Here is a 16,876-nt window from a genome sequence, read left to right on the forward strand (position 1 = left end):
GTAGCACATTTCACCACAAACATTTTCCCATAGGTGTACGAAGAATTTTAATACTTTCTGTCGTTAGTGCATGGCGCCTAAACTGATGGACATTAGGCTGCGCTACAATACAGTGGCAAGGGGTTTAGTCAAGTACGAGGTCAAGCAGCTTAGTGATGGAACATAGGCACATGGTATAGCTACATTGTTTATCTTGTATGTCACAGGACGTGATGCTTTAGCAAGCTCGATCATTTCTGGTCAATTAATGATTCATAGCTGGTTGCCCCGAGGGTTGCCCTTGATCTGTGTGGCTTCAGCTGTTAGCCCATATGTCTCCCTACTCAAATATCACATGCAAATCCGATACATTCCGGTCGTGTTTCACCACAGTAGCAGTTTCACGCAGTAACAGCGACGCAATTCTGAGGTACGCTTTCATCGATAAGCCCTACTGCAGTGATAAACCTATCCAATCGCTGAATCGCTGTGATTTCTGTACATAGTGAATTGTGAGAATCATATCAGTTTACGAGTAAGAGAGAAGCAGCAAGCATGGATAAGCAGAAGTACAAAGTAGTAGTTGCTGGAGGTGGAGGAGTTGGAAAGTCTGCCATAACGATCCAGTTCACTCAAGCTCAGTTCGTAGAGGAATACGACCCAACAATTGAAGACACGTACACTAAACAATGCGTAGTGGACGGAGAAGTAGCATTATTGGACAGTAAGTTTCATTACATGTAGCTATAATATACAGCAAGGTCAATAATTAGCTAATGGTTATGGTCACTGTGACTAGTGATCAACACAATTCATGATCAATTGTTCAAACCAGGTTTATAGCTAAATGCAGGACAGCTAAACACGTTCCTTCAACTGCAATAGTCAATCTTACGTGGGCAATACCAACTGCTTGTGCTGCATCTAGAGACTGACTTGTAGCTATATTCATGTTCCATACATTTCGTAGATAGCAATGCAATGTGCTGGTCCTAGCAATAACAAGCCACACCCCCGTCTCACCAATCCATGTCCCTTGAGCCAGGAGCCCATAAAAAGCACTGCAAGGCACATTGAGCTATTATGTATGTTCTAAAATCACAACATTTTCCAAATGACTATCTATGACCCCCACTCCCCAACAAACCCTGTATGAGAGCCCCAATATTTACGTATTTTAATAAATACAACATTTTATTTTTACCAAGAAGTTCCACACTCCTACTTATAGGACAGTATACCAGAGGAGCCTCTATAGGAGCACAAGTTTACTTATATAGATTAATTCACCAAACATCCAGAAGTCGAATAGTCATCATACCTAGTCATCGTTCAAAAGCCGCATCTTCATTGTGATCTCTTGGTCATGATTTTAGCTTCCACCCTTGAGGTTCTCATAGTTGAGTACGTGAATGGATGGATGCAAAATACCTACATTTGTAGGGTGATTCAGGATTTAATGGATTTCTAACTGGATTTATTGGATAGTGTATGAGAGTCCCAGCCCCATGGTATGCAGACACAAATTCTTGTGCTAAATTAACATGTGCACATGCATGCACACTCATACTGAGGAATTGTTAGGTATCCAATTGTGCCCACCACCTGGTTTAGTGATTGTCTAATTCCAATGTGATGTTTTGTACACAGGCTATTGAAGGGCCAATGATTACATGCTGATCTTATACTTGTACTAATTGCAGATATAACGTCATCGCTAAGGTCACCACAACAGTGGTACGATAGCACAACAACTAAGACACATAATGCTAGATACCAAAACAATTGGCCTATTTATTGGTATAAATTGTATGAACTCAAAAATTATTAGGTAAGGACGGTCAGTTAAATAAATATAGTATAGAATGATCAAGAAGTAGTTAATTAGAATCTATATCACCTGGCATTGATGACATCTAATTCATTTGTATTTCAATTTACATGACCATTGTGCACACTGGCTGCTGCATTGCATTCCTTTATTGTCAGGTACATTAGAGTAGAAGTTCAGTCATAGACGACCAATTCTATGTAATCACATCACATAGTCTAGTTCACAAGACTCACTCACAATACATTATCTTGTAGTTGGCTTGTTACACAGACATTTGGATCCATCCAACATGTGTTGAATTGTAATATTGTTAACACAAGCCTAGTAGAACCTGTACATGTATTCAACCGATGGTGTAAAGTAACTAAAGTTCCACTAATAGTGCATAGTCTGCACATCTAGGATGTTTAACATTTGTGGCACAAGAATATTAGGAAGACGAATAGCTAATATTATAGAGAAGCCTAATAATTTGAGTACTTGGTGTTTTTGTGCCTATAATGCATTCCCTTATGGTTCTGTTTGTGTTCTGTGTAATAAATTCCTTAAAACATGTAATCGTAGATGGCACTATATTGCAGCATAAATGCTTGAACACATAAATGGACGTATGTAGTATAATAGCTATGTGTTAAATCTAATAATCTAATATTGTCTATGTTCACTGCACTGCTAGAGGACCGTGTTTAATTAAACGTCTGACCGTCTCATAGTGTAAATGTACATGGTTCCAATTATAGTTATGTTGGAGTATAAGGATAAAATATGCTGTTATAACAAAACATAATATTGATCATACGTTTTTGAAAGATTTCTTATTGACTGATGTTTATTGAATATAAGCATCCATTTGATTAATGTTACACATCTAAATCACTAAATATTGAATATTTACTCACCCTGATTTGTGTTGATGCATCAACTTTGTCTGGAACAATTCTGTAAACTGTGTGTTTTTTTAAATTTTTTTTGTAGTTCTTGATACAGCTGGACAAGAGGTACGTATATGTGTGTCCACTTGTTACATAAAAAACAGAATGTCTAAATTTAAAGTTGCAAAAGTGGTTTGTTGTGTGACTGGTCAATCAAATGAACAAGAATATTAAACTCAAAAAACAAACACGTACAATTTGGTGACATGGATGTATGTATGTATGTTTCATGTTTGTACATATGTATTGTGTATACATATACATGTCAGTTATAAAATTAAACAAAGCCTGTAATCCACTTGTTTATTGACCATATCGTCAAATTTTAATCACCTTTTGTTTATGTTCAATTGATCACTCAATTACTTTACAATCCTATAAGACTACTCATTTTCCTGTTACTAATTTAAAAAATTGTACTTTTATCATCAGTAGATGATGTATGTACTCAGAGTGGATCCTCATTAATTTTGTCTCTCTACTTCCGACATCAGCAATTTTTTGTAAACTAGGTAATTTGCTTATCTAGCCTTTTCCTTTGTGGTCATCAAACTAACTTGTATCATGCAGCTCCCTGTATCTATATGGGAAATAACAGATATAACTAAACTAGTGGAACTGATTGTAAAAAAAAAGACATGTGAAATTGAATTTTTGGCCTATGGTTTCTTAATGTTTATTACTATTGGTGGGTCTGACTGTTCATATGCTGGGCTGAGCAATTATGTGTGCAAACAGTGCACACACTACAGCTCCATGGATCAGCGGATGCTGGTGGCAATCAATAGTGGATGTATTGACTGTTTTTAAGCAACCAAATTTTAGCTTCATGCTCATGTAATACTCAGATGATACACGACCATGTAGCAGGCCTATACACATAAAGTATAGGTCTGGTGGGTATAATTACAAGGGTTAATTGTACAGAACCTGCCAAAGAAAAAAATTTTCCCTGTGATGTGGTTGTGGTCTTTTCTAGTTTAAATGGTAATCCTGCTGTACTGCTACTGGTTAATTTGACGGGTAATTGGCAGCTTAAGGTAATGATTGGTAGTCACCACCTGATAATGAAGAACTTAGCTGTAAATGTGCACCAAGAGATTCATCTTTTGGGTAAATATAGACTGGTGTACATGCTGTGCTTTTAACTATGAGGCTTAGAAATAGATATCGTGCATGCTTGATATTACCTGTAGCCTGTTAGTTAGCTAGCAACTTATTTTTGCCACCATATACCTTTACACATAGGGCCTTTCCCGTATGAAACAGAAGCCTTCCCTTAATCTGTGGTGCTAGTTTGGAAGACCACAACCTAAACACGATGGTACCAGGCAGCATCTTCTGTGCATGGTATGCTGGGAATACATACCAAGAGTGTAGTTTTAGAGAGTTCCATGAAAATGTGCTATATCTAGTGTTATTGAGTTATCACTTTTTGGTTTGATGTGATAATTTGACATTTCCAAAATTTTTGTTAAGTACATTTTGAGCTCCCCACATATAGTAGTGCTGTACATATAGGGTATAGTGAATACACTAACAGGAAATGTTCATAGTAAAGTATACTACCACACAAAGACATATATGTACTGATGGAAAATGCCAGATGTGCTTTGTCATTTTCCTGTTTACCATTTATAAAATGCTTGGTGCCATGCTCAACTGGCTAGCTATTCACTATGTAGATTAAAGTACTTATTTATTCTATACATATATCCTATATTATTTATGGCGTGTGTCCAAGTCGTGGGGATTGTGACGTTTTAAGCTTTAGTATATAAAGTAAGAGATTTAAAAACTGAAATAACTATGATCATGTAGTGATTTCACATGGGGTAGCTTTGACAATACTGATATCAGTTAGCAACATCATTATTGTGTGTCTACAATGCATCTGTGATGTTTAGAATGGTTGTATTATGCAATTGTATAAAACCCACAGGGTAAAAGAAAACCTATAGAATTTTGTAAGTTTGGCTTTGAGTTGTGTGACTAGCTGTATAAAATTTTGTGATGCAGCACAAGTGTGCAATGCTATAAAAACTGTTACATTATAAACAAGGCCCCAGGTGGTCGTTATATTGCTACATGCTTGTGGATATGAAATACTATGCTTCCCATATTGAAGTACAACTACAAACACACCAAGTAACTGTAGATGTATCATTTAACAAGCATCACAGATGCATGTGTATGTATGTACGTATGTATAGTACCAGTGCAGTGTATTTAGTAATGGTAAATATTAGTCTGGCATATGGATCTAGCTTTAAAGTTGCTTTCCCAGTCAACATTCATTCAAATTTTTAGGCCACTTGTTTTGATTTCTGATTGTGCATGTGTCCCCTGAAGCATAACTGATACAGTAAACCTAAAGGCACTTATAAGTTTACTTCTTATAGCATTACATACTACAGTTGTAAAACACTGTTGCTGGTCATGTACACATTTCTCACCCTGTGTGTTCGGTGATTTTCTTCTTCATTGGTTCCCTATACTTTGTTAATGAGTATTAATGACTTGAATATATCCTGTGACATTTCCTGTGACATTTGTTGGTTTAGGAGTTCAGTGCCATGAGAGAGCAGTACATGCATACAGGTGATGGATTTCTACTAGTCTATTCCGTCATTGACAAAACTAGTTTTGAAGACATAAGACTTCTGCATCGAGACATACTACGAGTCAAAGATTGGTAAGTTACATCTCTGTCAGTTGTACATCGTGTACCTATGGTATAGAATTCTGAAACTGCTGGTTTCTATGTTTTCAATAGAAACTGACTACAGTAATGTATTGTTTCCCAGTAAAAAAAAGTAGTACGTACATGCATGGGCTTGCATTTATTTATATTTCGTTGAAGTCACTGGCCTAATCAAAGATATTTGTACAATGCTTTGTTGCTCTGTTTCAATGGTCATATCAAAGGATTCAATGTCTTAGTAGTGTAACCTAAGCTAATAAGCTGACAAATGCCATAATATGATTATACTAGGAAAATGCTACCAGAATTCAGATACCAGACACTTTGTAATGTGATAAAGCGGTAGAATGTGTTGACAAATGTGCTACTGATTGTGTGTGTAAGGTGACTGTGAGCATGTATGTGTGTAGTGTAGTGTATGTCCGCTGCATAGTCAAGCACCTTTCAAGTATTATTTGCTGATGGATTTCTGTTCTAAAATTTGGATAAGAAATTCACCAACCATTTGTAACTAGCTCCAAGCCTAGCTAGCAGCACAGAATATTTATAAAAAAAATTTCATAAAATCATTTTTCTCAACTGTATACAGTATGTACTTGCTATGCATGCATGCGTGCATGTGGCCAAGTGGTTAGAGCACTGGCCTGGTAATCACAAGGTTCCAGGTTTGGTGCTCTGTGATGCTCAGCTATTGTTACTGGCAGAAACTTTACCCAGTCTTAATGGAGACCTGGTGGCCTGGTATCAACTTGGGAAGCAAATGCCGAATTGTGCTTGTCTCACTTTGGGGTTGTCGGGTTCCACAGCTTCTTTCCATAAAACCTGGACAGTCCAGTGGATCAGCACTGGGGTGCTTGTGCACCAAGCACTCACAGGTACTCTCCTAGTGAACAGTAAAGTTGTGTTTCATACAGTTTGTGTGCATGTGATGCCCAGTTGCTGTTGATGTTGTTTCCTTGTGCAAGGAACTTTACTCAAATTCAACTATTTAATTTTGGGGATCTGGGGAATGTCTACTCAGCTGTGTTAGTTTGTAACTGGAAAACAAAGTTTATACCTCTTGATGAAGTTTAGATGGACCACATCTTCACCCATGAAATACAGTCCTGTTGGGTAATAGTAGTCCTACTACAGGAGGATTTGCCAGCTCTGACTTGTAATCACTTAAGCAGTGCAAGGGTGGCCCAGTTAACTGGATAGGCAAAGCCATGTGTACAGCAGCCAACAGCTTTGCTTTGTGTGCTTGTGTGAGTATGTGTGGTCTGTGCAGTGTAGTGTGTGTGTGTGTGTGCGTGCGCGCGTGTGTGTGTGTGTGTGTGTGTGTGCATGCTTGTAGTGCAGTGTCGTGTAGTTTAGTGTGACTATCTGTGTATGTACATGAACACTTTACGTATGTAGCATTTTGTGTATTACAAATTATTTAGTTCATATCTTCCAATGGTTTTGGTGGCCAACAAAGTTGACATTAAGAATGAAAGAAGTGTTGCTTCACGGGATGGAGAAGAATTAGCTGCTACATTGAAGGTATGTACTGTTCTTGTGGCAGTTTGTATTGTAAAATGAACCACTCAGTTTTTTCCCCTTAAATTTCAAGCTCACTCTGTCTTCTGGCATTTTATGTATACAATTAAAATAAAGTATTTTCTGATATTTCTTTGTCCACTTTTATTTGTTGTCTGCTTATCACACTTGCAAGGCATCTGACAGTACCACTAAAAAGTTGTATGAGATAGAAATGGAATACCAGATTCATAAAAGGAGGTAGATAGTTCAACCTCTGGTGAATTGTGTCCTGTTAAATACTTTATTTATGCAAAAAAAAGTAGATTGGTGTTTGTTGTTATATATTTCTGTTTGAACAGATCGACTATGCTGAAACAAGTGCAAAAGAAAGAATACACATTGATGAGACATTTCACAAATTAATTCAACTAATGAGGTATTAATTACTAGTTGTGTGTTACCTTAAGCTGCACTGTAATTGTTCAGCAATATCATGTGTGCATATATGCGTGCGTATGTGTGTGTGTGTGTGTGTGTGTGTGTGTGTGTGTGTGTGTGTGTGTGTGTGTGTGTGTGTGTGCATGCGTGTATCCATGTGCTTGTACACATGATGGATGTATGTCTGTCGGCAGCCACATAAGCCAAGGTTTTTGTGTTAATGGTAGCAAATGTAAGAAACAAATGCTGTACAGAAACAAATGCTGTACAGAAACTGTGTTATATGACTGGACAGGTGCAGAGGTAGTTTCTTCCATGTTGAATTGTGGACGTAAGTTTCTGAAGACAATTAATACATACCCAAAATAAATATAGATAGATGCCCTCCTCATAGGCTACTGAGAATAGTAAATTGAAAGAGGCTAGAACTTTAGGAAACACCATTAAACACTAAATTAATTTATAAACAATGAAGTTGGGATCTGAGTGATAAAATATAGTGACACAAGAGATATGCTTCTTGCAACATATGTGGCCGCATTGGCACGTTATTATATTTCAATGCCAAAGTAGTTTTCTCACATAGCTATGGTACAAGTCTCTTTATTTATTGCTTAGATTGATACTTCATTTTAAAAATAATATTGTTTTTTCTCTGTTATAGCATAGCTGTGAAATAGCTATATACATACACTGTGTCTGTTTTATTGCAATATCATACGTGACTGTTGTATTGGGATGACTGCTTTATTAGAGTATCTCGATTTCAAAAGTGGGAAATATTCGTTTTCTACAGTGAAACCAATTGTTATAAATCAGCTAAATCATTATAAGAGGCCCTGCTCTGTTTTGCTGATCGTTATTAGTGCAAACATAACAGTTAAGGGGCATGGTTTCCATGCTTTGTTTCTCTAGTTAACTGATCATTATGGGTGCAGCTATCTACTCCTTCTTAAGAGCTTCACATAATTTTTATTGTATGAACCTGCAAGGAAAGTGTTGATACAGAAAATTAATGCCTCAATATGGTTTCCCTCACAAAAAAGATGATAAATGTGACTGAATTTTTGGAAAAACATTCCTAATCGCACATTAGAAGTTTTAAGATAAACGGTTTTAATGAATTCAAATCAGCATAACTCGCCAAGGATAGCAAGCATGCTTTACACAGAAGATGCATCAATCTATTACCTTTCAGACCACTTCCAGTACTTGTAACTGCTTGTAGAGTTTCCTGCCAAATAAGATAGAGAATCTGAGCAGTTGGACAAGCGAAGTAGTATCACGAGTGCTCACAAAGGGGTGGAGTAGAGGAGGGTGGAAGTGGTTTGATTGCTATTAAAATGAATTATGCTAAACCATTGATTTCTGGATAAACTAAAATGTGTGGACGATATAACAAAGTGTGGCATCATTGTTTTGGTTTAGAATATAAATACCTTGCTAGCGGCTAGTATTGCTGTGCACGAAATATTGTTCCATCAGTTTTGCCCAGACAACTAAGCGCTTTTACAAAACAAACTACATCATTTTAATCCTTACATGAAATGAAGCACAACCAAAATATCTAGCGATCATCAGCAATCACCACCAGTCGCTAGCTTTTGTATTGGGACTATTGATGTTAACGTGATTAAACTATGCAGTTAAGGTAATATTTTCAAGTAGTGCCTGAAGTGCTTCCCCCCTCCTCTGGGGTGGGGGGGGTGGCAGGATGGGCAAGAGATAGACTTCAAAATAGAGGCAGACCATGATTAGAATCCAGACATGGGACTACAGGGCTGTGCTGGCTTCTCAGTGGCTGATATGTGGCAAAATCAACATAAAAACATCTGGCCAACATTATCAGGCCATCCACCAGTAAACCACTGATCCTTTCCAAGCCTGACCCTTCACAAGGCCAGAAACTACCATTCAAATTTGAGCTCTCCACACCACCCAGAAAAGACGTCTGTTAAAACCAGCTTTGAGTAGTCTGAGGGTTAAAACTAGTAGTACGATAGTGTAGCTATCCACTGGTGGTATTAATTTGTCTGATGTGCGATTTGGATTGGTTTTGTAAAAAGGTCCCAAATAGTGGACATGGATACATACTGTTTGTGAGTTTGTTATAATGGTGGCTATACAATGTCTCATTTAGCCTCTTGCCTTTTGACTGTGGTCTGTAGCTACGACTACTATCCACACACAATTCTAATTTCATATGATTGTTCTATTAGAATAATTAACTGCTCTGTGAATTCTATGGCTGTTCTATTAGAGTACATCAACCATCAATCTTTTTGTTCAAACTTTTCAATGTTAAAAAAGTTGACTGCTGTGTACACATCTTCCATAATAACTGTTTGATGACTTACTAATATATCACCTCACACTGCAGTGCATTCTGAGCAAACCATGCCACTTCATAAGATTAAATGTCCACTATAGTATAACCAAGAGTTCATAATCATGCTGCAAGCATATAGGCAACCATCCTTGTTTCATGGCTTTCTATCTCTATGATCCCTTGTGTATTTACATATTTCATAATTTATGGCTGGTAAACCAGCGCATATGCTGAATCAAAAGAAACAAATGATGCCAGACTTATTTTAAAATTAATTACATGACTAAATGCATGTCCCAACTATCAATTACTGAAACGCGATGTGGACATTCTGCTTCGCTCCATGTTCAGCCTGTTGTACAAGAACAGTATGAGAACAATTGTGAAATTTTCACTCAGTACAAAACTACGGACAATTCTCATAATAGCCAGCAAAGGAAGCCATTGTCTGGCTACCCACGAATTAGCACCTATGCAAAAGTGGAGTAAAAAATGCATTGGACACAAAGAAGGACAAAGGTAAGTCCATGATGCACGTCGCATGGCATTAGATGAAAAGGCACATCTTTGGCCTAAGCAGTAGTGAACAGTGAAGAAATCAAAACCCATTGCGTTTACCGTGGTTGAGCTATGCTTGGCTGAAGGCATCAATTAGTTAGTAGAAAATCTGTTAAATAAAAAAAAGTTAGACACCAAGGCCAAAGGAACTAAGCAATTGAGTAACCTGATGGCCTTAGACTGTAGCTTCCCGAGCGCAGCAAGGGCGCTACTAAGGGCCTGAGGGATTACTAAATCACTTAATTCCCATTGATTACAGTGTCTAACTTATTTAGACTATGGTTTAAAGTATGTACCTTTATAGCCAGAGCATGGGTGTGGGATGAAAGAGCAATGCAGAACAACGGAATGGTTTCTTCCTGAAGTTCTTACAGCACCCACAAAAATAATTATTCAACCGGTAGCCAGAGTAACAGCTAGAGCTACAGTAGATACACCACTTAGTATACTAACAATCATATAGTAACTACCAATACTACAATATATTATACTAAGTGTCCAGTCTACATATGCCCCTCCCTATTTAAAGCTTGTCCTCAAGCTCAAGGCCTGTAAAACTGGGGTGGTCATCGACTTCGTGATGGGTAATGACTTGGTGGAGTGATAGATAGTCTCTTCAATGAAATGTTCAATTTGTGGTGGAGTCCATGGTGGTAACACACTTTTAGTCATTGTGCTTTCTGAGCTGTCAGCCACTGCTTGAAACCGATGCTGCAATCTGTTGTTGTGGACTACTTTCCTCCTTTTGCCATCACTGATTTCAACAGTTACTGGGCTCTTCTTAACTGACGCTACTCTCCATCCACCCTCCCACTTCCAGCAGCGGTAACAGACAGCCATGCCTTGTCACTCACCATAAAGGAAGGTGCCTTGGTGCATTTGTCATAACAAGACTTTTTTTTGGTTTGCTGCCTTCACCAGATTAGATTCAACTAAATCCTGCAGTTCAGCAAGCTTAGCTCGAAGGTAATGCTGATATGAGCTAGGATCAAATAGTGGATGAAGCATGGGGTTCTCTGCCAAACATCAACATGTGCGGGGATACACCTGTAGAGGAGTGAACTGCTCCATATAGAGCAAGTGATAGATATTGTTCCCAAACAAATTCTTTTTCAATATAAGTGCATAAGTGCAAAGGAGCTGCAACAATGAGCAGTTGAACCGCTCTACTAGGCCATCCCCTTGCAGGTGGTAGGCAGTGGTATGTGACTTCTCTATCCCAAAGGCATCAACGGTCTGCTTTAGCATTGTACTCTCAAAGTTCTGTCTCTGATCTGAGTGTAAAATCTGAGGTAAACCCATGGTAGCAAACAATTTGATGAGTGCCTTTGTTTGTAATGGTGACAGCTTTCTAGTTTAGCAGGGAAATGGCATCGACCCATTTTGTGAAATAGCCTTGTACAACTAGCAAGCATCGTTGCCATTGACAGATGCAGGTACACTCAGAATATCTACAGCTACCATTTGCCAGGGCTTGCCTATTAGTTTAGATGTCAGGGGTGCTCGAGATGGTAGCAGAATGCTGGCATTTTTGACACTGTTGGCAGTATGTCTCCATCATGTTGACCCAGTAAGTTTCATTAAAACCCTGCATGGTGACCAGTTTGCTGGGGAGTCATGGCATTGCTGTAGGGCTCTTGGTTGAAGGCTCTGAAGTAAGATTGGTTCAGTTACTGCAGTTCCATGAGGTTGTGGGGTATACCATTGGCAAAGAACGCTGTCATGTAGCAACAACTGAAGCCACAGCTTGCAGTATCGAGAAAGTGGTAATCTGTGCCACTGGTGTGCAGTTAGCTGGTTCCTGGACTTCTGTACAACTTCATAGGCTGAACAGAGTGTTGGGTCTGCTTGTTGTGCCTGCTGGATGTTGTTCTTGATTGGATCAGTTACACAACTGTGTGGCTGCAACAACAGGAGAGGAAGAAGTGTTTCATGATAGTGCATCAGCATTACCATTGTGCCAGTGGTTATCATCACAGAAGATGGAGGGCCTGCTCTGCTGGTGGGCATTGGCCATGCAAGAGTTTGACTTTGTCATCAGGTATCACAAAGGTTGGAGTGGTGCATGATCAGTAAGTAGTTCAAATGACCTTCCTAGCTGGTACAGTCTGAATTGCTTCAATGCAAATACTATAGCCAAACACTCTTTCTACATCACACTGTACTGCTGCTCTGTTTGGTTCAGTGATCTACTTGCATACACAATAACATGACCGCTTTGTTCCAAGATAGCACCCACACCAATGGAACTTGCATTGGTTTGTAACACAAAAATAGGTGACTTCAGGTCAAACTGGGGATAGGCGAGTACTGGGGCTTGAATGAGCTTGTTCTTCAAAGTATTGAACGCAATGAGACACATTCAGTGGACCAGGTAAACTGGGTTTGCTTCTAAGTCAAGTTGTGGAGGGGTTTGGCAATATCCGAAATCCCTGTATATAGCGGCGGTAGTAAGATTCTGGCTCTTGAATTTACAAACCTCTTCAACACTGGTTGGGGTTGTCCAATCATTCACCGCCGAGACCTTTTGCAGATCTAGTGATATGACTCACTGTTGACAAAGCTATGTGGTACTTACTACCTCTGAGGGTAAGATTGGCCTCCCTTAGTCAACTAAACACTCTTCGGAGGTGCTGAACATTTGTTAGCTGAGTGAACAAATGACAAATGGTAAATTTTGAAACAGTTGATTTATCATTCTCCGGAAGGAGCTTGGGGCTCCAATCAGTCCAAACAGCATACTTCTAAACTGACATAATTGGTCCTGGGAAAATGCAGTCCTGGGGGTTGACAGGAATCTCTGTCAATATCCACACTTTAGGTCCAGGGTACTGAAAATTCTGGAGTTTGCCAACTTGTCCTGCACTTTGCAAAGGGTAAGGGTAAATATCTTTCTGTATTTTCTTGTTTAACTCTCGGTAATCCACACACAAGCGGATATCTCACCTGATTTCTTCCTAACAAATATTGTGGGTGCCATCCATGGGCTGCAACTCTCCTCAATAAAGCCCTGCCATAGCATTTCATGGATTTGACATTCAACTTTGTAGTGGCCAGGAATTCACCGTGGAGGCACCCTTACTGGATTCTCTGTGGTTGGAATATGGTGGTAAGCTAAGGCAGTGGCACCTGGAATTAATCTGAATAAGTGTCTGTATTCTTGAAGCACATTACTAATGGTCATATCACTGCTCCAAGGTATGTCATATGTTACTGGTTGGTTGTAGTCTACAATGTCATGGTCTGAGGTAGCACCAATAGCAGCAGTGGAACATCGCTTGACTTTGGCTTCTACAACAGTATCCCACAATGGTTGTGCACTATTTAACTCTGACGCATTTTACTACACTGTAACTAAAGTCTAAAGTCTAGGCACAGAGGTAAAGTCTAGGCACAGATAGTGTTTGTAAAGGAAATCAGTTCCAAGTATCACTGGATAGATTAAAGAGTCCACAATGAGAAACTGATGTGTTGCTGTAAACTCATCTGTCATATTTATAGTTGCTTCAACATAACTGATAACAGGCAGTGGTTCACCTGAGGCTTGAGATTTGGTGAGTGTTCATTTGAAATTGCTTTACTGTGACACAGCAAGGATTCAGATGACCCAGTATCAAGCATGATTTCGACAGAAACTCCTCCCACCTTCCCAGTAATCACTGTGGCATTGTTCCCACAGTGACTAGTTGTGGGCCTACTGACGGAGACAACAACTGCCCCAGGCCCTGTCCATTTCCCTGCGGGCAGGTTCTCCACCCATGGCCTTGTTGGCCACAAGTAAAGCAAAATCTTGGATCCTGACGTATTGGGCAGTGGTACCACAAGTGGCCAGCCCGGTTGCAAAGAAAGCAACGTTTAGCTCTAGGGTCTACAATTGCTGGTGCCCTGGGCCTGGGATTGGACTGGCATGTATTGAGGGCTGCCACTTGTGCAGTTAATTCAGTAATTTGTTGTTGTAGCTGAAGAAATTCATTAGTATAGGTTGTGGTTGGGCAGTAGCAACAGTGGTATGCTGTTCAACAGTCATTATGATCTTGGCTCTCTCAACTGCTGTCTTTAGGGTGTTGGTAGCTCCAGTGGCTGGAAGTTGTTTGCTCACTTCATGGGGTAAACCCATCGACTGGTGTAATAGTAACTGTTCCAATGTCTGAACAGATATCTCCAGCATTGCTTGGATAAGTAGTTGTTTTAGTTCGTGCACATACAGGGAAAGTGATTCTCCCAGACATAAAGCACATTTGTGGAAGTTGTCCAGCGATATAAAACTCATCGGCTTAATGGTGTCAATTATCTTCTTTTTAGTCACAGCATAGTCTTTCTGTTCCTCCTGTGTTAGTTCTAACCATCTGCCAATGCTTTTCCCCCTAAAAAGGTGGGAAACATGAGCACTATTTTGCTATCCGTTTGCACAACTACATATCTTGAAGCGTTGAAACCACTCAGATGCCTTCCCTGTGTTGAAGGGTTTTGGTAAAGTAAGTTAGACATCCTCTGCTACCACTGTAATAAAGGTAATGCATGCCACAAGGTTCACTCACAAGTTCTTAAATTAACACTCAAAATAATCACGTGCCGCTATATATAGTAACTACCAAATACAAGTATCACGTTCACTCCTACTACAATATATTATACCAATTGTCCAGTCCACAGTATGATGTATACATTACCCAAATTAAGTAATTGAGTTTCTGGTTTCAAGTTTACATGTAAAACTTGTTTCTTTGTAGGGAGTTTACTCGAAGGCAACATGAAGAAAAGAAGAATGGAAAGAAAGGCAATTGTACAATTCTGTAGTAGTAAACACAAAGATACTGAACATACAATCATGCAGCATTGTGTTCGTCAATGAACATGGAAAATTTCATTTTTAAGACTATAACCTTATACTGTCACAAAGTATGACCTCTCAAACCACACGATTTGCTGTACAAACAGCAAATCAACCATTCCCAAATAAGGTCATGGGTAGTTCAACATCCAGCAGATGTCATGGGTTCTTCTAGGGAGTTGTGTTTAAATCTTTTGAAGAGTGTTGCATGGACACCTTTACAAACACACTAGTAAAAAAATTTCTTGGTAAGGAATTCATTCCCAGATTTGCCAAATATCTGTTAATATTCCCTGACTATACTGTATACCTGGCCTGCCTGGCTACATTAAATACAATTAAATTTTAAAATACTTGAGGACTGGACTGATGACGTATTATTATAAAACCAGTAAATACTACACCATGGCAACTGTCACAGCAGGGATGGCTGTATTAACACCACTGATATGTAAAAAAAAAAGTCACATGCTAACTGCTAATTCCTAATGTTCATTGTAAATGGTACCAAACTATTGTTGCCAAATGTAGATATGTTTACTCGACATCTCAAGTATGTAATTGATGGTCAGAGCTGCAGTACTCATCAGTATAGGAGAGAGGGTCTGTATATTCTCAATAGCCATCTTGTGGAGAATAAATGTTTTAAATATGTCCAAGAAAAAGCAATCTGGCTATGCAAGCTTGGAATATCAACTACACTTTTAAAGTATTGGTTGTGTCTTTAATATCGGTTCATTAGAAAACCTGTATTGGAAATAGACAATAAATATCGGATATTGGTATTGGATGGTATCAGTACAGCCTTAGCAAGCTATAGGCAATGTACATAACAAGGAAGCATGGCTCCACAAGGCACAAGAGATTAAACTAACCTTAAACGTATGTGAAAGAAAAACAATATTAAGTATTTGTGAAGTGTTGAAGTCACTGTTTATTTGCTATCACATGTCGTGAGTGGTGAAAAATATATATTTTTAATGAGTGAATAACTTTAGAACTGTGTAATAGTGGTCATGAATTAGCTTTTGTGGATAGCAATGAAGAAACAACTCTTAGCCTCCAGCTAACTGTAGATCTCCCTCTCCTCATGCTGATTCTGACATCGTGCATTCTCAATAATTTCACAGACCAATTGCTATAGAAATTTTAGTGCCACATTAGCAATTAAAGTCTACATTATTTGATCCTGTTCACAATATGCTTGGTATTTGGCATGTTCAAGGTTAGTGTTTACAAACTCAGGTTGCAACCTTGTGTTTTGACACTTTGCATACTTTTTATGCTATTTCACATTTTATTTAGAGTACTTTTGTACATACACAAATATGATAGCTAGCTATATGGTATAGTTACATGTTCAGTTCACTCTTATTTCTATTTATTGATTACATATAACTTTACAGCATATGCACAATTTCCTATATATAGGAGATACAATTCCAACTGAATTTGTGTGTAACATGTATGTGACTCCATTGTTTATTCTACACTACATAATTATGACTTGTATATAGCTAGCTCTGATTAGAATATATAGCTGCTAAGACGTGCACAATTCCAACGTACAGTGAATGCATATGTAATCCTGGGTCAGTATAAGTACAACTGCTAACAGTTTGAATGAACCTGGACATTCAATTACATGATAACATTACACACCATGCTTGATTTAATATAGAAAATCATATGTAAACCTTTAACCATGAAACATGAGATTCAAATATTTTGACATATATCCTTGAAAGTAGCTATAGAATCATACATA

The 16,876-nt window shown here is 38.6% G+C and overlaps 1 protein-coding gene across 2 annotated transcripts; it reads left to right on the forward strand.

The window, feature by feature from the left end:
* The first annotated feature begins 33 nt into the window (after window positions 1-33).
* On the forward strand, window positions 34-15,164 carry LOC136260670 (ras-like protein RAS2). Of its 2 annotated transcripts, XM_066054495.1 has the most exons (7): window positions 34-409; window positions 486-703; window positions 2,789-2,811; window positions 5,310-5,440; window positions 6,874-6,973; window positions 7,312-7,388; window positions 15,008-15,164. In XM_066054495.1, the coding sequence occupies exons 2-7, from the start codon at window positions 535-537 to the stop codon at window positions 15,072-15,074; spliced, it is 567 nt and encodes a 188-aa protein (XP_065910567.1). In that variant the 5' UTR covers window positions 34-409; window positions 486-534; the 3' UTR covers window positions 15,075-15,164. The 2 variants fall into 2 exon arrangements, with proteins under 2 accessions (XP_065910567.1, XP_065910566.1); XM_066054494.1 differs by having other exon boundaries at window positions 35-703.
* Window positions 15,165-16,876: the final 1,712 nt, after the last annotated feature.

This window comes from Dysidea avara, chromosome 7 (genome assembly GCF_963678975.1).
Source record: "Dysidea avara chromosome 7, odDysAvar1.4, whole genome shotgun sequence".
In the NCBI taxonomy this organism is placed as follows: Eukaryota; Metazoa; Porifera; class Demospongiae; order Dictyoceratida; family Dysideidae; genus Dysidea; species Dysidea avara.

Excerpts from the sequence above, each read along its gene's own strand:
- LOC136260670 (XM_066054495.1), top strand. The coding sequence starts at position 535 with ATGGATAAGCAGAAGTACAAAGTAGTAGTTGCTGGAGGTGGAGGAGTT. Across the intron at positions 704-2,788 it reads AGAAGTAGCATTATTGGACA|TTCTTGATACAGCTGGACAA; the intron begins GTAAGTTTCATT and ends TTTTTTTTGTAG. Across the intron at positions 6,974-7,311 it reads AATTAGCTGCTACATTGAAG|ATCGACTATGCTGAAACAAG; the intron begins GTATGTACTGTT and ends CTGTTTGAACAG.